Here is a 27,481-nt window from a genome sequence, read left to right as displayed (position 1 = left end):
AGAGAAGAGCTAAAGCTAAGCTTTTCCTATTAACTCTGCATTTCCTCTCTTCTGACTGCTTTAGTCTCACTCGCAACACCGCACTAATGCTAGTTTTTTGCACGAACTTCTATACTAAATAAAGCATCAAACTGCATTTGAATCCACTGAAAGCCACACGGTCTATCAATTTTTTCTGGTTTGATGACGTTTTGATAAAAATACAAATACAAAGGAAAGATAGGTAAAAGAGGCAAGGTTAATAGCACCCCATCCATGCCCAAACTAAAGATTCGTTAGAAGAGAGTAGGAAATGAAAGTGTTTTTCAGTGGAGGGCAGTTAACACCAAAAAACAATGTTACGCTTTCCTTACAAAATACTACACCTTGCTAAAAACCAAATGTTTTAAACCTCTGGAAATGAGCACTTATCCTGCATCCCTCACTAGCACCCCACCCAATTTACCTTAACTTTGCCCTCTTTGGAGATGTCTACACTGTAAGTGAAAGTGTGATTATAACAACACGGGCCAGCATAACCTGCAGGGGTGACGTCGGTGTGTAGACATGGTGGCGTGAGCTTCAGCACGAGCTGGCAACTTGAGGATGCACCCAGGCTCCCGGGTGGCCCCGTACCCTTATTTTGTTTTGTAATAGAAATGTGCTGCTGGTGGCAGATTCTCTGCTGGTGTAAATACACTTATTCTTAGCAGCTGAGGATCTGGCCCCATTTTCATCATCCTGTTCTTTATCTCCCCTTTCTGCGCTCCCACTCCTGTATCTGTTTATGGCCCTGGCTTGTGTATGCTCTTTCGTGAAGGGATTGTGCCTTGCCTCGGTCTATGAGGTGCCAAGCACATTTCCGGGTACTTCAGCACAAGAACGGAGGAAAATACTCAAGCAATGCAAACACTGAACTGCAACACAGAGTGATCCTCTTCCCCAGCTTGCTGTTATCCAAATAAACCTCCGTGAAGACACCATTTACTGCATAAGGCATTGTGGATGAGCCAAGCACTAAACTAATGTGCAGGGCAATTATAAAAATCTACGCTGAATGCCAGACCTAGGGAATTTTAAACTACAAGCCAGAGTTACAGGACCCATGATCTGGAGCCTGTACTGCTTTCTGCATGATCTACAGTGGCGTTATTGAACTTCCTTAAGCCCAGGGCTGATAAATGAGAAGAGCAAAGACATGCACCCAAATACAAAGATGGCTAAAGGCACTAGCATGTGACTTGGGAAACCTGCATTCAATTTCCTGCTCCGCCAGAGGTTTCCTGCATGCTCTTGAGCACGTCACTTATCCTTTCTCTGTACCGCAGTTCCCCAGGGGGTAAAAGCCCTGCCCTTCCTCGCTGGGGTGCGGTGAGAATACATACATTAAAAGAGTAAAAGTACTCAGATGGGGCCAGATAAATACCGCTGAAAGACATGACAATGGGATACTTTCCAAATTGGCCCCTGTACAGAGTGAGTGAGTCTGTGTCTGTGTCTCTCTCTCTCTATCTACACTATGAAATTAGGTCAATTTTATAGAAGTCGATTTTTAGAAATTGATTTTATACAGCCGATTGCGTATGTCCACACTAAGCGCATTAAGTCGGCGGAGTGCATCCTCACTACCGTGGCTAGCATGGACTTACGGAGCGGTGCACTGTGGGTGCCTCCATGCATTAAGCTGTGCCCTATCAGTGCGGGAGGACTGCATGAGCTTGGAAATCATGGGTACAGCTTAATGCATGGAGGCATTCAGTGGCAGAGTCCAGGAAAGCGTTAAGTAAGCGCGAAGAGCGGAGGCAGGACGCGATGCTGAGGCTAAAGGGGGAGCAAACGGACATGATGAAGCGTCTGGTGGAGCTGCAGGAAAGCCAACAAGAGCACAGACCCCTGCTGCATCCACTGTATAACCGCCTGCCCTCCTCCCCATGTTCCATATCCGCTCACCCAGACGCCCAAGAACGCGGGGAGGGAGGCTCCAGGAACCCAGCCACTCCACTCCAGAGGATGGCCCAAGGAACAGAAGGCTGTCATTCAAACAGTTTAATTTTTAGTGTCGCTACAATAAGCAATGTGGCCTTGTCCTTCCCTCCTCCCCCACCCCACCTGGGCTACCTTGTCCATTATCTCATTATTTTTTTTTTAATTAATAAAGAAAGAATGGTTTCAAAACAATAGTTACTTTATTTCAAAGTGGGGAGGGTGGTTGGCTTACACGGAATTAAAATCAACAAAGGGGGCGGCTTTGCATCAAGGAGAAACACACCCAACTGTCACACCGAAGCCTGGGCAGTCATGAAACTGGTTTTCAAAGCCTCTCTGATGTGCAGCGCGCCTTGCTGAGCTCTTCTAATCGCCCTGGTGTCTGGCTGCTCAAAATCGGACACCAGGCGATTTGCAACAACCTCCCACCCGGCCATAAACATCTCCCCCTTACTCTCACAGATATTATGGAGCACACAGCAAGCAGCAATAACAACGGGAATGTTGGTTGTGCTGTCCGACCAACAGCGCCAGCGAGCTTTTAAATGTCCAAAGGCACATTCTACCACCATTCTGCACTTGCTCAGCCTATAGTTGAACTGCTCCTTACTACTGTCCAGGCTTCAGGAGAGCAGAGTTGCAGGGGAAGTGATGGAGCCGTACACCATGTCCTGGAGGTTGCTAGGAGCCGGGCAGGGAAGACGTTCCTAGAACCCCCGGCCAAGCTACATGTCAGACGAGGACGGTTACCAGTCCTACTGCACTGTCTGCTGCCAGCAGCACCCAGGAGGACCAGTACGGATCCCTGGAGCTCGTCGCTGGGGAGCAGGAGAGCAGAGTTGCAGCAGAAGCAGTGGAGGACGACGGTTAGCAGTCCTACTGCACCATCTGCTGTGAAGGCAAGGACCTGCTGCTGTGTAGCAATGCCAGCTGCTGCAGGTGCCCCTGTGTCGAATGCTTGGAGGTCTGGGTAGGGCAAGGTACCTCGGCCAAGGCAAAAGAGCAAGAGCCCTGGAGCTGTTACATGTGTCAACCACAGAAGGTGCTATGGGGTGTTACAGCGCCAACCGGACTGGAATGTACGGCTGCAAGACTTCTTCACCAGCGACAAAGGACAGGAATATGATGCCCCTAAAATCTAAAAAGGCCCGCACATTTCCCAGAGTCACTACCCTTGATAACAGAATGTCAATGATTGCATTGGCTACTTGGATCACAGCAGCCCCCACAGTAGACTTGCCCACAACAGCAGTGTGACTGTGAGCTGAGCGGGCTCCATGCTTGCCGTGGTATGGCGTCTGCACGGGTAACCCAGGAAAAAAGGCGCGAAATGATTGTCTGCCGTTGCTTTCACGGAGGAAGGGGCAACTGACGACGTGTACCCAAAACCACCCGCAACAATGTTTTTGCCCCATCAGGCATTGGGAGCTTAACCCAGAATTCCAATGGGTGGCGGAGACTGCGGGAACTGTGGGATAGCTACCCACAGTGCACCGCTCCGTAAGTCGATGCTAGCCACGGTAGTGAGGATGCACTCCGCCGACTTAATGCGCTTAGTGTGGACATAGAAATCGATTTTATACAGTCGATTGCGTAAAAATTGACTTCTATAAAATCAATCTATTTTGTAGTGCAGACATACCCTGGGATAGCTCCCAGAGGCCAATACCGTCGATTTGCATCCGCACTACCCCAAATTCGACCCAGCAAAGTCGATTTTAGCGCTACTCCCCTCGCCGGGGAGGAGTACAGAGGTCGATTTTAAGAGCCCGTTAGGTCGACGGAACGGGGTTGGTTGTGTGGACGCATTCATTTCTAAATCAACCTAACGCGGCTAAATTCAACCTAACCCCGTAGTGTAGACCAGGCCTGTGTGTGTATCCCTGGGGAAGAGAAGAAACAATGCTAATGGCCTGGAGACTTCCAGCAGGTGGGGCATAGAAAGTAGGCTGGAAACACTGAGAAAGTTTTGACGGGTGTGTGGAGAGCGAGAGGCAGCAGTGTACTTCCTGCAGCCTGCATGCAAAGCGTCTATTGTCACCTGGAGCTCAACAGGCACAGGGCTGGATATTTCCCACTGCATCATTTCCTTGCAGAAGTACAAGAGCTCTTCCCGCATGGGTGGGGGAGAAGAGAAAGTGCAGGGGGGGGACTGGAGGAGGGAGCGTGGCAGTTGAGAAGAGAGAGCAAGGGGAACGGTGAAGTGAAGGAAGGAGAAGAAGAGGATGAATATCTTGGAATGGTTTTTAAGAATCTACGGCAGGTGCCAAAGAGGGAAGAGACAGAGAACTGAGCAAGCCAGAGAAGATTGTCTGTGAAGACGACAGTGGCCAATACATTCAGGGGTGGTCTACATAATAAGTTGCTGCATGACAAGCCAGGGTGTGAAATGAACGTACAGCATGCCAGCTTGCCACACGCTAACTGGTTGCGTGGACCCTGCTATCACGCACTAAAAGTTCTGTAGTGCACTTTGCTTTACTCCCGTTTCAAACAACCTGATGCACATTTATGTTGTAGATCAGGGGCAGGCAAACTTTTTGGCCTGAGGGCCGCATCGGGTTTCGTAAATTGTATGGAGGGCCGGGTAGGGGAGGGGGTTGTGACCCAGCCCCCACCTCCTATCTGCCTCCCTCCTGGGACTCCTGCCCCATCCAACCCCCCCTGTTCCCTGACAGCCCCTCTGGGACCCCTGCCCCATCCACACACTCCCACTCCCTGTCCCGACTGCCCCAGAACCCCTGCCCCTGACTGCCACCTGCTGCCCCATCCAACCCCCCCTCCTTCCTGACTGCCCCCTGGGACCCCTGCCCCCATTCAACCCCCTGTTTCCCGCCCTCTGACCCCACCGCCCCCTATCCACACCCCCGCCCCCTGACCACCACCCCGAAATCCCCTGCCCTCTATCCAACTCCCCCTGCTCCCTGCCCCCTTACTGCGCTGCCTGGAGCACCGGTGGCTGGCGGCACTACAGCCGTGCCACGCCGCCGCCACCACGCAGCACAGAGACCAGGCCAGGCCGGGCTCTGCAGCTGCGCTGCCCCAGGAGCTCACAGCCCCACCGCCCAGAGCATTGCGCCGGCAGCGGAGCGAGCTGAGGCTGCGGGGGAGGGGGAATAGCGGGGGAGGGGCTGGGGGCCGGGCAGGACGGTTCCACGGGCCGGATGTGGCCCACAGGCTGTAGTTTGCCCACCCCTGCTGTAGATTCACACCCTGGCGTGCCATATGTAAGCTGCTGTGTAGACAATTCTTGAGAGAGAGAGAAAAAATAAACTAACAAAATGGAAGATAGGGAAGAAAACTCAGGAATAGGTATCTTTAAATTTCTGGTTTATACCTGCCCATTTCATTGCGTGTGCTGCTGCTGGAAGGTCATTACTCCTTCCAGGACAGTGCTTCTAGGACAGGCTAGTTTCATGCTCACCGTTGCGTCCATGTGACCTTGTTTGTATTTGAATGTCGGCCATTCAGTGTTCAGTTATGACCCAATCCCTGGAGCAGCACATGGCAGGGACTAGCTCTTCTTCTGTGGCTGGCATTTGTTTCCTATCTATGGTCTGTCATGATCAATATGAACCCATCAGGGATTCACACGCTGCTTTGACATGACAGTTCAGCCAGTGGTGTTGGCAGCTGATTTATCAAAGTCTGAAGTTGGTCACACCCCCGAATGCCCTAACCCAAGTAACCTGTGTCTGATTCACTTTTCTCCGTGGTGGAGAGCTGTATGCAGCAGTGTATTAGTGCAGAAGGATGGTATGTATACAATCTTTATGCATGCCTGAACAGATACTATCAGCTACCTTTCATTACCACCCTACTCAATGTGAGAGATCCTTGTTATGCTAAGCAGATAGCCCGTAACCAGACCTACCTGGTGCATGTGTAGGGATTTCTCCTTACTGTAAATGCTGTTACTGCATTTAGCTAAATATTTCCCTTTCCTTATCTAGACCTTCCACCTTCACTGAAGCAACATCCACTGATCAGATGAATGTGTCATGTGCATCTCATGCTTGACAGGATGCTGCTCTCCTTGAGCGTGGTTTTAGCTGCATTTCCCTTTTCAGTGGCCATTAAGGTTTAGAGACCAATTTAATTGGGAGGCAGTGGGTAGGGCACTAGACTGGGAATCAGGAGACCTGGGCTCTATTCTTGGCTGGTCCAAGTCATTTCCCCTTTCTGTGCTTCTGTCCCCCCTGCACTCCCCTTTGCCTGTCTTGTCTATTTAGACTGTCAGCTCTTCAGCACAAGGACCAGGGTGTATGAAAATGAAGAGGTTTTTTTTTATTTAGATCAGATTTTTATTTAAATTAAATACAGGTTGATTATTAAAAATAAACATTTAAAATTAAATTTGAAATTGACAACCTATGTTAAGGCCTACACCTCTATAATCTAATAACATCATTTAAATTAAATGCAAAAAGAATATTGCACTACATGTTTGCTGCCAAGTGTTAAAGAAAGTCCAACCACTGTCCTGGTGGAAGTCACTGGCTCAGCAACTGGAACCAGAGTTGGTTGAAGTGCTAAACCAGTTTTTGACAGCAGTAGCCTCCTCTGCAAATGCAGAGAGAATATTTTCTTCATTTCAGTTTATTCAACTAGTTCAGTTCAATGACTAGTTCATTCAAAGTTAAGAAAAAGCAGGAAGGCTTGTTTTCCTCTTCCAGTCTATGAATAAAAACTAGGTGTGAAAGTGTGGTCTAGTAGTTCTAAAATCTTGAAGGATGTGGTGAGCACAGTTAGTTCAACACATTACCTACAGAGAATACTTTGTTGCAATAAATCAGTTAATTTTAAATGCAAAATGTGTTTTGGTAAACTTACATAGAAACTAGTATCCAGCATCGTTAATGTAGTTTTATTCAAGTAATTTTAAAAATCGCAAATGCTGATTTGGGGCATTTTTAGTTGAATACCAATTTCAATCCCAATGCACCTTGACACAAATCATGAGTAGAAAATCACTCATCTAGTAAATAAGAAAATTCACCATTTTCTAAGACAATAAAAATAAATGTGTCTAGATATACTGTATCCTCCTGGTTAGCAAAAAGAAGTATCAGATTTAGTGTCAGGGTTCTATTTAGTTGTAAATCAACATGTTTTAATGGTTACCAACCAATGAGAATCAACTGTTCCTTAGGAAAATAACTAGAAAGTACAAATGCAAAGCACAGCACAATGGGGCCCCAATCTCATTGGAAGTGTCTTGGCACTACTGATTGAACTAGATACCCATCAACCAACTAACTTTTCAGACTTAAGCTAGCATGAGACAGTAAACCAAGTATGCACCTTCAACAACCCTGCCTACCTACAGGGCGAGCTTCAAAGAGTTCACATTTATCTTTAATTTGAATTGTCTATGTCTAAAGAACCAACTAAGATAAGAGGGTTTGTTATGCCTTTAAGGGCTGATCCTGCAGTGAGTTATGCCTGGGGATTCATAACTGGGTCTGGGGAATGCAGGAAGAAAGTAATCAAATTCAAGAGCTCGTCTAGCACGTACCGGCTCCAAATGCAAAGAAGAAACTCTTGTCGGGGTACTCCTCCAGCAGGTCTTTCACCCTCTTTCCCATCCTCTCATTGCGCTTGTAGATGAGCTCCTGGCGGAAATAGCTGTCTATCTCTTGGGCGGTAATGCGCTCGTTGGGTGGCAGGGTGGCGTTAATGAAATTTGGGACCTAGGCAAGAAAGAAAAATCTTTGTGGGAAATGACTTTATTTCACTGGTGTATTCCAAGGAGACGAAGATTGTCAAGGTGAGGCATTGAGGAGCCTGGCATTCCCCCTTGCCCCCCACAAAAAGCACGTACAGCAGGACAAACACCCCTCTCAGTGACTTTTTAATAATGCTCCATTTCTCCAAGTATGTGATTTTACAACCTGTGCAACTGAATTTGTTTTAGCTTGATACAAAGAAAACAGACTTTCTGGGTTTGTCAGATGGTAGCTCTTGAATCCTGCTTGTGCGGCTAGAGGAAATCCGTATTTGTCACTGGCTATCTTTAGCTTCATACCTTTTCCTTAACCCCACCGAAGCGTTACAAGATTAAGATCATAGGGACAGTGTCACATGAGCCATTTGCCTGCTGTCCTGCAAGTCGCTCTGGCTGGGGGAGAATAATAACCAAGCAACTAGAGTCGGTTAAAAAAATTCAAGATTTTTCCAAAAAAGGGACAATTTTTTTCATTAAAAATGTTCCCATTTTTCAACCAGCTCCATGTGCATCATTTACAAGGTGGTCCCCAGTCCCCTCACACTAGCCCCAAATCCATCTGTGGTTGCCTGCTGCAACCCCCCCCCAATCCTTTGCCATCCTTTGGGACCAAGGTGCACCAGTGCAATGGCAGGGAAACGATGAAACGAGACATACCCAGATAACGCACCCGCACGCTGCAGAGGACGTTGAAAACCCCCTGAGGTCACGGTCAGCCTGACCTGGGGGGAAATTCCTTCCTGACCCCACCCCATATATGGTGATCAGTTTGACCCTGAGCATGCGAGAAAGAACCAGCCTGCCAAGCACCTGAGAGAGAGAATGCTCGGTGCCACCTCAGAGCCCCGGCCCGCCCCATCCAAGTCCCATCTCCGGCTGAGGCCATCCCTGATACTTCAGAGGAAGGAGATTAAAAAACAAAACCTCCGAGATTCAAGGGGGGCGGGGGGGAGTAAGTGCTGTAAGAGTGAGGAGTTCCAGGAGGAAGACAGTGTCTTGCTCTTTCCTTCCCCTCGTTAGCTCCCACTTGGTCCCACAGAATTTGGCAGGTTTTGTTTTTTGTTTGTCATTTCTCCGCCAAAGGGGTGTGAGCACTTCCCAGATCATGTCCAACTCGTTGGGAATTGCTGTTTTAACAGATTTAGACTATTAGGGCCGCAGGGAGGTCCCTCTTTGACCTAACTCACATAGAATCCGTCTCTGATGGCGAGCTTTATGTGGTGGAGAAAAAGGACTCTGATGTAGGTGAAGGGCAACTTGTCCCTCAGAAACATGTGGCATAGTATCAACAGGGCAGTTCTCGCCTTGGGACGGGAAGCAAGGTTAATCGTCTGTAGTAATCTTATAAAATAATCGTGTCTAAGCTGTATGGTCATCTGTGAGATGGGGATAATGATGCTCACCTCCTTTGTAAAGCGCTTTGAGATCTGTGGAGGAAAAATGCTACATAAGAACTAGGTGTTATTTATTATTATCACTGCCAACAATTCACTCAGCTGCAAATGCACCTGGGGCGATGGTGAGGCGTGCACAACAACAAAGAGACAGTGACACGCACACAACGCTCAGTGCCAGGAGAGTGGCACAATGGACTGAACGTGACAGTAGCTCCAGTCCCGCAGCGCCCCCCACTGAACGTGCTCCGCCACAGAGGGAAATGTCAGATCAGCAGGGCACCCGTCCCACCACCGAGCTCTCACTCAGCTCTGCTAGGCAGAACCTCACACTCAGATGTAATCAGAGGTCTAATGTCTGAGGTTATCTAGCCACCACCCTGACAAGGCCAAATGATTCCCTACAGGGCATTTTCTTGTTGTTTATAGTATCAGAGCACTGGGGCTTCCACCGTGCTGCTTGGGAGACTGTTCCCACAACGGACTCTACGTGGCTTCATACATTTTTCCTGATATTCACTCTAAACCCAATCTTTCTTTGTTTCATCCCACTTCTCCTACGTAGGTCTTGTCTGCCCTACAAAGCTGTACAGCATTAACTCAATCCCCGGAAGGTGGATGCAGGTATGTACACACATACATATTATACCAATATCGCTCTTCCCATATGGGAAGTGGAACGGCTATACTGCTATAAAACACTTTTATACACCCGTTCTAGTTGCATGCAGGATTGCACTGGGATAATTATTAACTAACAGATTACAGATTAACTAACAGTTACACCAATACAAAAACTCTACACAAATCAGGCCATCTACACCCTTCTGCCCTCCTACGTAATCCCTCCCCCCCTTATGCTTGCAACACTTCCTCTTAGACACCTCTTTGCTGCTGCAAGGCTCCCCCAAATAACTAGGCTACGAAAGAGCAGGGTTAAATGCAAAGCATACCCGTCCCGAGACAGGGCTCCGATATGAACACAACAGCGATAGGAATATATATAAAAACTGCACGTGCTATAGAAGTGCAAACAATCCAAGGAGCTCAAAGGACTTGACAAACATGGAGTAGCCAATCCATGGAGCCACCACTGTGAGGAGGTCACTGCCCTCCCCACTGCCAAGATGGGGGAAATACAGGCATTAAAATGCTTGTGATTTGTCCAGTGCTACATAGGTGCCAAAGTGAGGCTCACACACGTGTCACTATTAGCACAAAAAGCCTGTGCCTGCGCTCCACTGGGACTCAACTGACTCTTCCCTTATACAGCCTGATGCCAGAGGGGCCTTTACAAAATAAAAGTGACCTCTCGGAGCTTTGGTGCTAAAATTAAACCGTCAGACATCCTGTTTGTCTCAAAGGAAAGGCCAGGGAAGACTCCGCTGTCTACAGGCAACAAGCCAGAGTACAGGACAGAGTATGTTCTGGTCCTGGCTGGAGAGAAAAGCAGCCACTCAAGTCAGCCTGTTAGCAATCTTTACCTACATTTGCGAAGGGGCCTATTTAAGGAAAGACAGTGTGAGCTAGCGGTTAGAGAAGCAGACTGAGCGCGAGAGGATCTTTGTCCTGTTCTGACTGGCATAACCAGGATCAGCATCTGGCCCAGTGTAAACCAGCTGTAATTCGAATGACATTTCTCTGGATCTACAGCAGTGTTCTCACACGCAGAATCTGGTCCTCTGCCAACGACCTGCTGTGTCATCTTGAGCAAGTGCCACAGGGCCTGATTCTCCCAGGCGCTGAGAGCCCACGAGTGCAAATCAAATCCAGGGGAGTCGGAAGTTGCTCAGCACCTTTGAAACGCAGGCCATGAATCTCTTGCTGCCTCATTCTCCCCATCTGTAGGATGGGGGTGATAATTCTGAACTCACCACCAGGAAAGATTATGGCCTGATTCTCCTCTCCACTGCACTGGTTCCACCGCCCCAGTGAGAGGGCAAGCGGACCCTGTGGTTCTAGGCTGAAGGGGGCAAAGTGTTAACAGATAAATAATTGCAACCTGGGGGAGGGAGAGCTCAGCAGAATACATGGCAGTGGAGCAGCAAAGGGGTGTTCAACCAGGTCAAAGCTTTGCAGCATAAAACAAACCACCCAAGTGGAAAGTGATCAGGAACAGTCAGCATGGATTCACCAAGGGGAAGTTGTGCCTGACTAACCTAATTGCCTTCTATGAGGAGATAACTGGCTCTGTGGATGAGGGGAAAGCAGTGGATGTGTTATTCCTTGACTTTAGCAAAGCTTTTGATACGGTCTCCCACAGTATTCTTGCCGCCAAGTTAAAGAAGTATGGGCTGGATGAATGGACTGTAAGGTGGATAGAAAGCTGGCTAGATCATCGGGCTCAACGGGTAGTGATCAATGGCTCCATGTCTAGTTGGCAGCCGGTTTCAGGCGGGGTGCCCCAAGGGTCGGTCCTGGGGCCGGCTTTGTTTAATATCTTTATTAATGATCTGGAGGATGGTGTGGACTGCACTCTCAGCATGTTTGCAGAGGACACTAAACTGGGAGGCATGGTAGATACGCTGGAGGGTAGGGATCAGATACAGAGGGACCTAGACAAATTGGAGGATTGGGCCAAAAGAAACCTGATGAGGTTCAACAAGGACAAGTGCAGAGTCCTGCACTTAGGACGGAAGAATCCTATGCACTGTTACAGACTAGGGACCGAATGGCTAGGTAGCAGTTCTGCAGAAAATGACCTAGGGGTCACAGTGGACGAGAAGCTGGATATGAGTCAACAGTGTGCTCTTGTTGCCAAGAAGGCTAATGGCATTTTGGGCTGTATAAGTAGGGGCATTGCCAGCAGATCGAGGGACGTGATCGTTCCCCTTTATGCGACATTGGTGAGGCCTCATCTGGAGTACTGTGTCCAGTTTTGGGCCCCACACTACAAGAAGGATGTGGAAATATTGGAAAGAGTCCAGCGGAGGGCAACAAAAATGATTAGGGGTCTGGAGCACATGACTTATGAGGAGAGGCTGAGGGAACTGGGATTGTTTAGTCTCCAGAAGAGAAGAATGAGGCGGGATTTGATAGCTGCTTTCAACTACCTGAGGGGGGGTTCCAAAGAGGATGGAGCTCGGCTGTTCTCAGTGGTGGCAGATGACAGAACAAGGAGCAATGGTCTCAAGTTGCAGTGTGGGAGGTCTAGGTTGGATATTAGGAAACACTATTTCACTAGGAGGGCGGTGAAGCACTGGAATGCGTTACCTAGGGAGGTGGTGGAATCTCCTTCCTTGGAGGTTTTTAAGGCCCGGCTTGACAAAGCCCTGGCTGGGATGATTTAGTTGGTGTTGGTCCTGCTTTGAGCAGGGGGTTGGACTAGATGACCTCCTGAGGTCCCTTCCAACCCTGATATTCTATGATTCTAAGTGACAAGTTAGCATGCTAAAATTAGCAGCGTGGACATTGCAGCTTGGGCGAGAGCTCGGGCTGTCGTGCCCACCCGAGCCCCTGGATCTGAGCTCGGGCGGCTAGACCAAGTCTCCGCCCAAGCCACAACATCCACACGGCTCTCTGAAGCAGACTAGCTCGTGCGGGTCTGTCTCCCTGGGCTGGGAGGGTCATTCCCAGCTGCAGTGTAGACGTACCCTCTTAAGCCTGGTCTACACCAGGAGGTTTTGCCGGCATTGCTGTGTCAGTTAGGAGGGTGAAAGAAATCACACCCCTGACCAACACAGCTAAATCCCTACAATATGGGCAGTTATACCAGCAACAATGTCTGTTTGCCAGTATAGCTAATTCTGTTTGGGGAAATGGTTTATGCTCTACTGCGTGCTTTTGCCACTATAAATTGCACCTCCACCGGGGGCGACGGGGGGGCGGAGAGGGGAGGACGACAGATATACCTGTATATCCAGCCTGGCGAACCCTGTTAAGCGTACAGCCCCTCCTCAGCACACCTATGCTAGGGAAGCCAGCGTTAACCCCTTGCATGCCGGGAGCCCAGGTGTTGCTGCTGTACCCGGTCACACTAAGGGTACGTCTATACTTACCAGCTGGTTCGGCGGCAAGCAATCGATCTTCTGGGATCGATTTATCGCATCTTGTCTAGACGCAATAAATTGATCCCGGAAGTGCTCGCCGTCTACGCCGGTAATCCTGCTCCGCGAGAGGAGTAGGCGGAGTCGATGGGGGAGCCTGCCTGCCGCATGTGGACCCGCGGTAAGTACCTTTAAGTTCGAACTAAGATACTTCGACTTCAGCTACATTATTCACGAAGCTGAAATTGCGTATCTTAGTTCGAACTGGGGGGGGTTAGCGTGGACCAGCCCTTACACTAGTTTGTATGCTTGGATTGGCTGGACTCCTGAGCAAAGCTTTTAACTCTCTCATGTTGCAAGAAAAGAAAGGTTCAAACTAAGAGGAACGGAACCCCCCCAAAATCCAAATCAGGGACAGCCTGACAAGAAGGCTGGCACAATCATTTGAAACATTCCCCCCCATTTCCCCCCCTTCCCGTTTCTATGACACCAAACAATACTCGGACCTTTTTGGAGTGGAGGCAGCGCTGTCCGTTGAAGGACGCTAGCAGAATCAGGGAATTCTCTGGCCGTCGGGGACAGGTGGGAAATACGAGGGGGTGTGGCGGCAAGACTCACTTGAGAAGTGTCATGGCTGAAGATGATGGAGTTGAGGTCCCCACAGTTGTAATGCTCGATAAGGTCCTCTGTCGTATAGGGGGTCTGGAGACTGCCTGCTCGGAGGCTCTCCTGCTGCAAGAGAGTCTGATTCAAAGCAAAGATCACCTGAGGGAGGGAGGAAGGAGGAAAAGACAAAGTTCCTTAGAAGTGCTTAACTCACGTGTTTTGAAGATCAATATGAACAAGAACCTTCAACTCTACGCCCACTCCAAGTGTGGTAATCCACATACTTCACCCCCCACCCTTCCTGCAGAGCTACGGCTAGTTACAGATCAGAAACGACAGGTACCCTCCCTTGTGGGGGGTAGATCTATCCTGCTTCCCCTCCTGCTCACCCAAATACAGGAGGCTGTTGGGCTTAGGAGAGGAGATGCACACTGTGGCATCTCTACACATCCCTGGGGGATGCAATAGGACGAGTGACTCAGTATCTGAAGGAGATCGGGGCCAGGGTAAGGGCTAGCAGACTGAGGTGCAACCCATGGAGATAGAGCAGCAGGCAGCAAGCAGAAGGGCCAGCACTGCAGACTGAAGGACCGTTTGTTACCCAGGTATGCAACTTGGGAGGGTGGTGTCTTTCTAGATCCTGGGCTGCTCAAACAGCAGTTGAGGCCAAGAGCACCTGGTGAGAAGAGGACTACTGGGTCTTTTGGGTGCAGACCTCGCTGCCGTTACCATGCCTTTACCACCTCACGACTAGACCACATTCTCTCTGCTTCAGGCTTCCGCTTGGAGCCATTCAGAAGCAGGAGTAAGAAGTAGTATTCTGCACCAAGCAGGGCTTCACTTAAATCCCAATTCGGGAAAGCACTGAAGAATATGGCTTGAGCCCAACCCTGTTCACTGACTTTGATGGGACAGAAACACGTGCTTAGGAGTTGTCCTTAATACGGATGTTTTCCTGAATTAGGGCCGTAGAGAGCACGTAACGACAGTGCCTACAGTCTGCATTGGCTGCCTGATTGAGTTTCAGTTGGTGGTTTGGGGCTCTAGAAGCCCTAAATGGATTTGGCACCGGACAGACGCTCTATCTCAGCAGGACGGTGCTAACTGCTCTGAACACAGTGCATACACACTGGGTAAGATAAAACATTCCTCTCTTCTGGAGGTTTGCCTTTATTGTTAATATAACCAAGAAAAGGTTATCTTCAGCCTTACTTTGCTCCCAAGCTTGGTTGTTCCCTACGGTTCCCTGTACAAGATCTCTTTATCCCAGTCCCTAAATCCCTCTGCCTCAGAGACACTCAGCCCTTTACACGCCTCTGCTGTACCCAATAGGAATGACTTGAGCTTTAATAAGAGCAAGTCAGCTAAAGACAAAAAGCCAGCATCCTCAGAACCTATGACGCCCCTGTAACACCCTTCCCTTCCCTTTCCTCCCACATCAGGGCAGCTGCTATTAGCAGAGGTGCTCAAGCTGACAGGCCCCTGGTTTAAAGGGGTGGGGCCTTCTCCCACGAGGACAAATCAACTCTGGAACTGGTCCCCTTGCGGTGAGAGGGGCTAGATTTGCTAGCCTCCAGGACATTCTGCAAAGTTCATCCTCTCTGCCTTCGGAGCAGAAGGCGGGTTGAAGGATGTACCTGGCTAGATATGGAGAGAATTATTCCAGCCTGGGTGGCTTTGTGCCATGTGCTTTGTGGAATTTATTCTTGCTTATTGTTTATTTCAGGTACTGCAAAAAGCATCTAGAGCTACTGGTGCTTTTCAACAACATGAACTAAAGATATAGATATAGATATTAATATTGGGTGTTTTTATCATTTTTATTCATTTTTTTTTCCAAATAAAACAAATGTACCAAAATACCAAATTCATCAGAATACAAAGTAAGTAAAGAGGATTAGAATAAATATTAATATTGTTAACATCAAGTCTACGGGATGTGCGAGGTGGTGAAGTGTAACACCACTCAGAGAAAGAACTTGTCCAGCTCCTGACTTTGGCATGACCGTAATGTTATTCTGACCACTGCTGATCAGGCTGCCCAGTATCGTTTCACTATTTCCTTGTACTCCCTCGTCTCCGTATCCATCTGTTATCACTTGTCTTATAAATTCTCTGGGGCTGGGACTGTCTTTTTGTTTTGTGTTTGTACAGCTCCCACCACACTAGGGTCCTGGTCGAGGACTAGGGTTCTGAGGCAGCATGATAATACAAATAATAATTTGAGTATTGTGGGATGAGTTTTGGTGTCTATGCATCCATGTATATAAATATATCCATGCATGCCACAGAGAGATTGTTTTTTTACAAATGTCCCTGCCCAGAGGAAATTTTTTATCCATGCCCAACTATGGCAGTATGTAAATAGTGATCTCTGAATGCTATTTGACAGCAGTCTGCCTTTCAGATGGAAGTGGGTACCAGCATTGGCCCATGCAGCACCATTACTCCCTTTTCGACAACTACCTTGGTTAAAATCCACACTACAAGAAGGATGTGGAAAAATTGGAAAGAATCCAGTAGAGGGCAACAAAAATGATTAGGGGTCTGGAGCACATGACTTATGAGGAGAGGCTGAGGGAACTGGAATTGTTTAGTCTGCAGAAGAGAAGAATGAGGGGGGATTTGATAGCTGCTTTCAACTACCTGAAGGGGGGTTCCAAAGAGGATGGAGCTCAGCTGTTCTCAGTGGGAGCAGATGACAGAACAAGGAGCAATGGTCTCAAGTTGCAGTGGGATATTGCAGTCTAGGTTGGATATTAGGAAAAACTTTTTCACTAGGAGGGTGGTGAAGCACTGGAATGGGTTACCTAGGGAGGTGGTGGAATCTCCATCCTTAGAGGTTTTTAAGGTCAGGCTTGACAAAGCCCTGGCTGGGATGATTTAGTTGGGGATTGGCCCTGCTTTGAGCAGGGGGTTGGACTAGATGACCTCCTGAGGTCCCTTCCAACCTTGATATTCTATGATTCTATTAATAGAACCAGTGACCTCAGGTGGCCTTAATTCCTCCAAACTAGAGATCTCATAAGCACCATCAATGCCTCACAGAAGACATTACTATTGTTTTTGTAAACTGTTGGACTGGTGACCTTTGATGGAAAATATAAAGGTTTCCCCAACCTGTGCTCAGAGGTCCATGGATGCATATACCAAATGTCAAGATTATAAGACATTGGGAACATGAGATTTAATCATAGAATCATAGAATATCAGGGTTGGAAGGGACCTTAGGAGGTCATGTCAGTTTGTCCCTCCCCATTGTATGCGCCTGCCTTCTGGTCAACGGAGGAGAGTGCAGAGGTTACAGAGCTATGTTCACACAATGTGAAATGATGTTGCCTTCACTACAACCAAACCTGACTGCCTACCCACAAAGAACGTTTTACGTCAGTGTATTCGTCTATATAGACAAAATCGGTTTCAATCTCCTCAAGACACAAAAACAGCACTTAACGTCCACATTTTTCAGGTACTGCAGGAATTCTGTTTCTCACGCCAATAGCACCCCACTAAGAGCATGTCTACCTGGGGAAGTTCAACACAGTTAAACCGGGTTAACTAAAGGCCTGAATTTAAAGTGCCTCAGGGTAGTTTACACTGCACCCATGGTGTGATTTGCAACTCGTGTAGACATATCTGCGGTAGCTGTACGCTAGCTAGCTTGCTAAAAATAGAAGTGAGGACGCTGTGGCATGGACTTCCGTGTGAGCTGCACAAGCAAGCACATACCCAGTGGGGTTGGGGGAGGGGGAGTGAGATGGGGCATCCTCATTTCTATTTTTAGCAGGTTAGCTAGAGTATAACTAGCTAGATTATAACTATGGGTATGTCCACATGAGTTGCCATGCACACCCCTGGCTGTAATGTAGACGTCCCCGTAGTTAAAATGCATTAACCCCGCCATGGAGGCTCTCATTCAGAAGTTAAATGGCCTTAGTTTCCTTTCACTTAATTCACTTTGGAAGTACATTAAACTGAAGTGGATTAAGGACACTTCTGAACAAGTGTGTCCACACTGGGATTTCAGGAGCTTTAACTAAGGTCCTTTAATTTCACACTTCTGGTTCATTGGGTTTAATTTCCTGTATAGGCAAGCCCTAATTGACGCTAAAGACTAGAAGGGGCCTACTGAGACAAAGGCCAGCTCTACACTTTAAACCAGTGGTTCTTAACTAGAGGTATGCATACCCCTGGCGGTACACAGAGATCTTCCAGGGGGTACATCAACTCATCTAGATATTTGCCTAGTTTTACAACAGGCTACCTAAAAAGCACTAGCGAAGTCAGTACAAACTAAAATTTCATACAGATGACTTGTTTATACTGCTCTATGTACTATACACTGAAATGTAAGTACAATATTTATATTCCAATTGATTTCTTTTATCATTACATGATAAAAATGAGAAAGGCAGCAATTTTTCAGTAACAGTGTGGCTGTGACACTTCTGTATTTTTGTGTCTGATTTTGTAAGCAAGTAGTTTTTAAGTGGGGGTACACAACACAAATCAGACTCCTGAAAGGGGTACAGTAGTCTGCAAAGGTTGAGAGCCACTGATTTAAACGTTTCCTGGTATAGAAATATCAGTTTGGAGTGTGATCTTTACTGGCATAAGCCCAAGTGTAGATGCGATTTTACCAGCAAAAAAGTGCTTTGGCCGGTATGGCTTATTTTGTTCAGGGATCTAGTATACGCAGTAACAGCAAAAGCACTCTTGCCGGTATACGGTGCATCTCCACTAGGAGGCCTTATTAAATTTTGTGAATCAGTGAGATCGCAAACACACAACCACCACAACAAAGTGAGGACATTGTGCCATAAAGATGCAGTTTAAAACTAAAAACTACAATTGTCAGAATAAAGATTTAATCTTTTCAAACCTATTACAGGACACTGAGATGTACTTCACAAAGCCTTACTAATATAAATATTCACTACAACCCTTGGCTCACTACTCTTCTCTGAAAGGTGGGAGCTGTCCACCACAGAAGTGTGAAGATCAGCAAGGGGCTACCGGACAGTCAAAGAGGTAACGGGGTTGTAGGAGTGGAAAAGCCCTTTTGCTGTTCTAATCAGATATTCCGTATTTCAGCTAGAAGAACATCTAAAGCTCCGGGATAAGGTTTTCGAAGCCACCCAAGGGACTCAGGTTTTGGATGCCCAATTCCCATTCAATCTTAATGGGAATTAGGTGTCTCGTGCCTTGTCCTTTCTGCAAAAGGCACCCAGGCAAGTACAGCTTCATCGAACACTGGAAACCAACTCTGCGGCTGGGGACATTGACCTCGATTGGCTGCTTTCGTTTGCATTTAGGGACTAAACAGTTCCTTCCCAATTTTCACTTTCCAGGAAGCAACACCCCCATTTTAGTTCCAACCATCTAAGCTACAGCGCTGCACAGCCCTGAGATAGACATCGAGTAAGAACCACTTCTGAGCCAACATTTGCACATTAGTTAGGTGCGCTCTCCTGCTTGCCTGGCACCCAATTGTACCTTCAGCTCTCCTTCGCTGTCATCAGGGGGAGCCAAAGGAACTCAAGGTCAAGTCCGCAGCACTGAGAGGTAGAAACATCAAGCTATGCCAAATGCGTAGGAATCAACAGAGTCCCAATTTCGTACAGTAATTCATGGCACCAGGATCCATGCAGGGCAGGGCGGACGATGCTAGCGCTAAAAATACTCACAGCATCAGGCTGTTAAAGCTGCGTGAGGGCGTTTGTTGGCGGTAGAAGGTGGCATGTTTATCAAAGAAGCGTGTCCGGTTACAATGCAGCTAGCGCACAGCACGGATTGCCAAAGGAAGCTAGGGTTTCGTTATCTTGTAGTAGCAGGTGTGCCTTTGTAAAGGCACTCCTGCATTTAGGAACAGCCCCTAAAATTCAACCCACACAATTATGTTAGCGAATGGTGTCATTTCAGCTGTTTGTGATACCAGATGCTGCTTCAAACGGTGCCTCTGTTGAAAAGTTTATCTTCAGTAAACAGTCAATGATTGATAGTCCTGGGGATTTCATAGCAAGGAGAATTCCTGAGCTCATGTGCTCAAGGTGTTTAATCTGTGTGACTGACTTGGTTCAGAGTTGATAATCTTATCTAGTGTTCCTACTAAGGGCATGGCTACACTTGCAAGTTAGAGCGCATTAAATCAGCCCCCTGTGCTCTAACTCAAGGCACGTAGAGCTCCCGGACTCTGCGGCTAGAGCGCTCCTGATAATCCACCTCCATGAGAGGCATACCGCTTGGTGCACCCTGGCTGGAGCGCCACGGTGCCAGTGTGGATGCCCTGGTCTGTTAATGCGCTCTGATCAGCCTCCAGAAGTGTCCCACAATGCCTGTTCTAGCCACTCTGGTCATCACTTTGAACTCTACTGCCCTGCCCTCAGGTGACCAACTGTCAGACCCGCCCTTTAAATTCTCTGGGAATTTTGAAATTCCCCTTCCTGTTTGCTCAGCCAGGCGTGGAGTGCTCTCAGCGCATCTTTCCAGGTGACCATTCCTCCACGCGCCAGGCGATCCCCAGTATGGAGCAATGGCGAGGTGCTGGACCTCATCAGTGTTTGGGGGAGGAAGCTGTCCAGTCCCAGCTGCGCTCCAGCTGTAGGAATTACAATACCTTCAGGCAGATATCAAGGGACATGATGGAAAGGGGCCATGACCGGGACGCAATGCAGTGCAGGGTTAAAGTGAAGGAGCTGCAGAATGCCTACCATAAAGCACAGGAGGCAAATAGCCGCTCCGGTGCTGTCCCCGCGACCTGCCGTTTCTACAAAGAGCTGGACGCGATACCGGGGGGGCAACCCCACCTCCACTCCGAGTACCACCATGGACACTTCAGAGCCCAGTTCAACAAGGCAGGAGGAGGAGGAGGAAAGCGGGAGCGAGGGTGCTGAGGAGGAGGAAGACACCCCGGCATCCCTAGATGCATGCAGCCAGGAGCTGTTCTCAAGCCAGGAGGAAGGTAGCCAGTCACAGCGGCCGGTGCTTGGGGAAGGACAAACACCAGAGGGAGGTGCCCGGTAAGCGGCTTTTATTTTGGGAAGGAAGTTATTCGGTGCAGGCTCTTGGGGCGAGGAGGGTTAGGGCTGCATGCATGCCTAGATGCGGAATAGGGCGTTGATGTGCTCTCTCACATCGTGGTAATCGGCCTCAGTGAGCTCTTCAAAGGTCTCATCCAGAACTTGGGCATTGCGCTTGCGCAGGTTCCTTGGGAGAGCCACTGTGCTCCTTGTCCCAGTCAGGCTAACATGTCCGCGCCACTGTGCCGTGAGGGGCGGGGGGGACCATTGCTGCACACAGGCAAGCTGCATATGGGCCAGGGCGGAAGCCACATTGTAGTAGAAGACCTCCCTTGCTTCCCAGGTCACCCTCAGCAGCGAGATATCTTCCAGGACCAAGTCCTGTGGAAAATGTGGGGACAGTGTTCAGTATAGGGGCCCCCTGCAGCTGTTGGCTCTCCCCAAGGCACAGAAACCCGGAGGACAGTACGGCCGTGAAAGAATCAGTCCCCCTTGCCCCTGTGCTTACTCACCATTTTGGGGCTCCTGTGGGTTATGTGCGCTCGCTTTGGGACGGGCAATTTCTGCTATTGTGTAGACTGTGCTTGTCTTTAAGTACGGCCGAATCATTGCTCTGTCTGGTGGGAACAATGCTGCCTCTGTTAAGTGTTGCATTTTGCCTTTACAGATGCAACCTTGAGATCTCAGCCGTCCTTGTTATCAATGGCCGAAAGACTGCAAAGAATTAGGAAGAGGCCACGTAGAAGCAAAGAGGACCTGCTGCATGAAGTAATGCAGCAGTCACTTAACGAGAATCTAAAAGTGCAGAGTGGCGGGAGAGTGAAAGGAGGATCCGCCAGCAGAATGCGGAGCTCCGGCAGCAAAGCACTGAGCGGCTGATTAGCATCATGGAGCACCAAGCGGACTCGATCCAGGCACTTGTAGCCATCCAGGCGGAGCACTACCACGCCCGACCCCCCTGCAGCCCTTGTCCCAAAACTCTTTCCCTTGCGCCCCCATGTCACCTCCAACCCATTTTCCCCAACATCCGGGTTCTTATCGCCACCAGCTGCCTCCAACACCTGTAGCTTCACCACCCAGCCCCGAAAACTACGTCCCTTACCCTCTGCACTCAACCCCCATCACCATGCAATATAGCCATCCTGAAGTGCCACACTCATTGTGCGGCACTCCAGCCAGGAAAGCTGAATATGATAACAGGACATACGCACATCTGTGATTGAACCATTCCCCACCCCGCCCCCATGCCCTTTCTGTTTCCCAAGCAGTCGTGTTTCTTTTCAATAAATGAAAATTTTCTTTTAAATAAATGGATTTTTTGGCTTTGAAAACATTTCTTTATCATTGCACTAAGTAAAAGATACCTTAGCCCAGGAAAGCAACAGGCACTGCAAGTCAGTGTAGCAAGCAGAGATTCCTACTAACATTGGAACCACTGCACTTCACTCCCGTGCAGGGCACCAAACATTACTGGTGGCTTTCAGCCTCAAATTGTTCCCTCAAGGCATCCCTAATCCTTGCAGCCCCGCGCTGGGCCCCTCTAATAGCCCTGCTCTCCGGCTGTTCAAATTCAGCCCCCAGGTGTTGAACCTTCGAGTTCCATGCCTGAGTGAATCTTTCACCCTTCCCTTCACAAATGTCATGGAGGGTACAGCACGCGGATATAACCACGGGGATGTTGTCATCGGCCAGGTCCAGCTTCCCATACAGACAGCGCCAGCGGCCCTTTAAACGGACAAAGGCACACTCAACTGTCATTCTGCACCAACTCAGCCTGTTGTTGAACTGCTCCTTGCTGCTGTCAAGGCTCCCTGTGTAGGGTTTCATGAGCCACGGCATTAAAGGGTAAGCGGGGTCTCCAAGCATCACAATGGGCATTTCGACTTCCCCTACAGTGATCTTCTGATCTGGGAAAAAAGTCCCTGCTTGCAGCTTCCTGAACAGGCCAGTTTTCCAAAAGATGCGTGCGTCGTGCACCTTTCCGGGCCAGCCTGCGTTAATGTCAATGAAACGCCCACGGTGATCCACAAGCGCCTGGAGAACCATAGAGAAATACCCCTTCCGATTTATGTACTCGGAGGCTAGGTGGCCTGGTGCCAGAATTGGAATATGCGTCCCATTTATCACCCCTCTGCAGTTAGGGAAACCTATTTGTGCAAAGCCAGCCACAATGTCATGCACGTTACCCAGTCACGAATCTTCTGAGTAGGATGCGATTAATGGCCCTGCAAATTTGCATCAACACGATTCCAACGGTCGACTTCCCCACTCCAAACTGGTTAGCGACCGATCGGTAGCTGTCTGGAGTTGCCAGCTTCCAGATTGCTATAGCCACCCGCTTCTCCACTGGCAGGGCAGCTCTCAATCTTGTGTCCTTGCGCCGCAGGGTGGGGGCAAGCTCATCACACAGTCCCATGAAAGTGGCTTTCCTCATCCGAAAGTTCTGCAGACACTGCTCATCATCCCAGACTCGCATGACGATGTGATTCCACCACATCGCTTGTTTCCCAAGCCCAAAAGAGGCGTTCCACTGTGGTGAGCATGTCCGTGAATGCCACAAGCAATCTCATGTTGTATGTATTACGCAAGTCGATATCATCGTCGGACTCATCGCTGTCACTTTGTAACTTAAGGAGTAACTCGACTGCAACTCGTGACGTGCTGGCAAGACCCATCAGCATATTCCTCAGCAGTTCGGGATCCATTCCCGCAGACCGAAAGGGAAGACAGAGCGCACAAGCGTGAAATGTTGAAAGATGGCGCCAAATGTGGACGGAAGCACAGGGATTGCTGGGATGCAAAGCGATGCATCATGGGGCGTTGAGACAGGACCCAGAATGCCCCGCACCTCCTGCCCCCTTCCCACAAGCCACAGCGCCAGAATGGGAAGAGGTGCTCTGTGGGATAGCTGCCCATAATGCACCACTCCCAATGCCGCTGCAAGTGCCAGAAATGTGGCCACGCCACTGCGCTTGCAGCTCACAGTGTGGACACACAGCAGCGCTTTCCCTACTGCGCTGTCCAAGGGCTGGTTTAACTCACAGCGCTCTATATCTGCAAGTGTAGCCATGCCCTAAGAGAACATGTTAGTCCTATGACAAAGTGCTGATCTGGGAAGCCCACAGTAATTAGTCCCATCTCACTTACCAGGTATACTAAAGCAGGAATAGTTCTGCTGAGTTACACGGGGTCAGACAAGTAAGCAACTGGAATCAGGCCCCCAGTTGATCTAGAGCCTTTGAATTGGATGTTGGCACCAAGTGAAAATCCCCCTGCAGCAAGCAGGAAACTGAGCTACTGTACACTGTTAGAAAAGGGAGACGAGAATAGCAAAGAGGGAAAAGCCCGACAGAAATTTGCAACAGTAAGTTGCAAGAGACCCTTACAATTAATTCTGCATGGCTGGGGAGTGTTTAAATTAAGCCAGCTGTTTGTGTTAAGCTTGATTTTGCAAGCCAATGGTACATAAGGTAGAGTTCTGTTCTCCGAGTGTCTCTTGCGTCACACTGTATTATATTAACTCAGAAATCTTCCTTGCATTGAGATCGACAGGAAATCACTCCAAGTTTATCCTTCTTTCAGAAATATTCCTCTTCCCCCCCACCCCCCGCAAACACCGCTTTCCATTAAGTGCATTCACACCAGCATCAAAGCATCTCCTGAAAAGATGTATTCCGAGAACAAAAGTAACAAGTTTATTAGAAAGGTTTTCCCCCCCTCCCACCTCTCATTTCCACTGAGATCTCTCTCTTCTCTCCCCCCGTCCCCCCTCTTTTTGTACTGTGGAAAAAATCGATTAAGCTCTCTGGTATATATATTGCTGCAAGTCTCTTTCTCCTCCCTGAGATTTCTTCAGCTGTCAGGAGACACTTGTCCCCTTTGCGGGCATTGTTGGAACAGCCTGCTAGGCTAAAGGGGTGGGGAAGAGGGGGTTAGAGCCCGGCAGATGCCTTTTTTGTCAAAGACAAAAGACCCCCTGCCATCCTCTCTACTTTTCAGCACTTTCATCCAGCCCAGATCAAAGCGCTGCTCTGCATATGAAAGGAACCTGGCATTATGCGACTCAAATTAGCCTATCGCCATCCCGCTAGCCTCCAAGTCTTCGCAACAAAAGCACTCACATCTGTTCGATCATTTGCCTCATCTTCTGGGGTTTTTTCTCAGCTCTCAGTTTTGAGGGCCATTCAACCCCTTGAATTATAGTTTGGGGGAGCATCTTCCTTGCTACAGGCCCGCTCAGCCAGACAATTTGCTTTTAACTGTCTTAAGGCATTGCGGCTGCTTTGGTGTCCCTTCTCAGCAACTCACGGCATTGGTTGCCATCACCCACTCAATTGAGTCCCGCACTCCTTTCTCTCCTCCGCTTTAAGAGCTCATTTCTCTTCTCCCTCTTCACCTGAAGGGGACTGGTTCCTCTGTGCAAGTGAGCACAGCCGCCCCAAATCAAAGCGAGCCTCGAATCAAAGGCATCGTGGCAATGAAAGTCAATAATCCTCCTTTGTCATGGTAATGGTTCAAACTGAGTGCTGAGAAGAAAGCAGGGCTCCTCGCTTAGATGCAACACACTTCTTAGATGTGCTGTGGCTGCATCTCAACTCCCATTGAAGCAAAAGGCTGGGAGGGCCCTTCTCAAAGCCTGGAACCTGAACTTTCCAGCGACAGCAAGTAACCCTGCAAAAACCACTCAAGGCATGGAGACAGCAGGAGTCTGTGTAGGAGTTTCATTTAGAGAGCTACCGGAACTCTGCAGGGGGTCTGAGGAAAAGCGTGCTATTAACCATCCCCTTCCAAACCATTCCCTGGCCTTATGCTGCACCTGATGTACCATGTGGGATATCGCACCAGATGGCATACACCCCGCTGCCACCCTGACAACAAAGAGAAGAGCTGAGAGAAAAGCAACACTTTCCCTTATCCAATTTGTTTTTCAGGGTTAGAATCCGATTTATTAAAAAGAGAAAGAGAGAGAGAGAGAGAGAGAGAGAGAGAAAGACCCCTTAAGGGTCTGTCCACAATACAAAACAGACTATGCCAAAGTAGTAGTAAGTGTCCTGAAATCAATTCTAGGAGCAGGTCTACACTACGGGGTTAAGTCAATCTAAGTTACGCAACTCCAGCTACGTGTATAGCTTAGGTCGACTTATTGCGGTGTCTACACCATGCTGGGTCGACGGGAGAAACTCGACTTATCTGTCGACTTACCGTACGCTTCTCCTTCCGGTGGAGTACCGGAGTCGACGGGAGAGCGGTCTGCAGTCAATTTAGCAGGTCTTCACTAGACCCGGCAAATCGACCCCTGGCAGCATCGATCCACAGTAAGTGTAGACTAGCCCTAAGTACACCTCATGTTAATAATTGTAATAATAATACTACCGTCTTGCACAGGGCTTTGGAGCCGAGCCCAGAGCTGGAGTGTGGAGCAGTAGGTTTTTGCCTGGAGCTGGAGCAGAGCCGGAGTACACCTCCAAAGCCCTGGTCTTGCATTCATACAGTATCTTTTGTCCCAGTATCTTAAAGTGCTTTACAAGCTTTAAGCTTACAACATAACTGATGGAGAAAAGAAATTACATAATTTATTTTCTCTATCAGTGAACCTTTCTCTCGCTAAATACATCTAAACAAGCGACATTAAAAGGACATGAAGCCTGCAAAGTCAATCACTCAGAAGTAAATACCAGAATTAAAGGTTGCCCATGTGTTCTAAGCAACTGCAAACAGAGTCTCATAATGGAAAGGATCAGGCAACTGTAACTATAGGTTTCATTGTCTGTATACACATGTGCACACACAAACACCTGAAAGCGCCTCCTACTGGCACAGCTGCTGAACTGACCACACCTTTCTCCAGGTGAATGCGTCCACAACTCACGGGACACAACACTAGAACATTTAAACTCATGAAACAACCTCCATGTCGGTATTACTATTGTGATATCTTATTCCCATTTCACTGTCCCTCTTTTCCTGACTCAGAGCAAGACAGAAAAATCCCATGCTAAGCCAAGCCTCTATAGAATTAATAAACAAAAAAATCTATGGTTAAGGTGTTAAGGTGGAGAGTGCATGTCATCCAGCAATTTTTGGTTAAAAAAAAAAAAAACCACCACAAGCTGGCATATTTATCCTAAAACCAAGTATTAGAAACCCAGGAAATTCAGAGTTAAACTCGAAAGAAATCCCAACACACTAAGGTAAGAAATGCTCAGTTAAGTGACCCAAACAACCTTAACTCTGCTCTGTAGGGAGGCCGTGCAGTAACCCCATGACTTGGAGTGTAAGCTCTTTGGGGCAGGGACTTTTTGTGCTGTGTCTGTACAGCTCCTGGCACCATAGGTACCGACTCCGTGGATGCTTCAAGGCTGGAGCACCCACAGAAAAAAATTGGTGGGTGCTCATCACCCACTGGAAGTCAACTCCCCCCCTCTCCTCCTCCCAGCGCCTCCTTCCTGACTGCCGGTTTGTTCAACTGAAGTGGTGGGCACTGTGATGAACACTGAACATGTCCCCTCAGCTCACCTGGAGCTGCTCAACTCAGACCCACAGTCCTGCCCCCAACACGTCCCAGTTTAGTATCATTTGTGGGGGGACAGGAGAAATCATCCTTGTCAATTATCACCCAGTGTGTCTGGTTCGTAGCGACACATTAATTGCGATCACAGTTGCTTTTTATTTTCAGTCTTTTGAACCCTCCCTGACTCACCCAGACTCTTCAGCAATAGTTGTCAATGGTTCAGTAGCTTCATTGGCTAATTTCCTTTAAAAATGGCTTGCAAAGGCCAAAGG

General features: G+C 48.5%; 1 protein-coding gene across 1 annotated transcript in view; it reads right to left on the bottom strand.

The window, feature by feature from the left end:
• TRABD2A (TraB domain containing 2A) overlaps window positions 1-27,481 on the bottom strand; it is a 103,205-nt gene that overhangs the window by 27,129 nt on the left and 48,595 nt on the right. The window contains exons 3-4 of the mRNA XM_065406878.1: window positions 13,692-13,838; window positions 7,484-7,658 (exon numbers count right to left, since the gene is read on the bottom strand). Of these exons, the coding sequence (XP_065262950.1) occupies window positions 7,484-7,658; window positions 13,692-13,838 (322 nt within the window). The remainder of the gene's footprint in view (window positions 1-7,483; window positions 7,659-13,691; window positions 13,839-27,481) is intronic.

This window comes from Emys orbicularis, chromosome 6, assembly GCF_028017835.1.
Source record: "Emys orbicularis isolate rEmyOrb1 chromosome 6, rEmyOrb1.hap1, whole genome shotgun sequence".
Classification (NCBI taxonomy): Eukaryota; Metazoa; Chordata; order Testudines; family Emydidae; genus Emys; species Emys orbicularis.
This window is presented reverse-complemented; position numbering and strand designations above follow the sequence as displayed.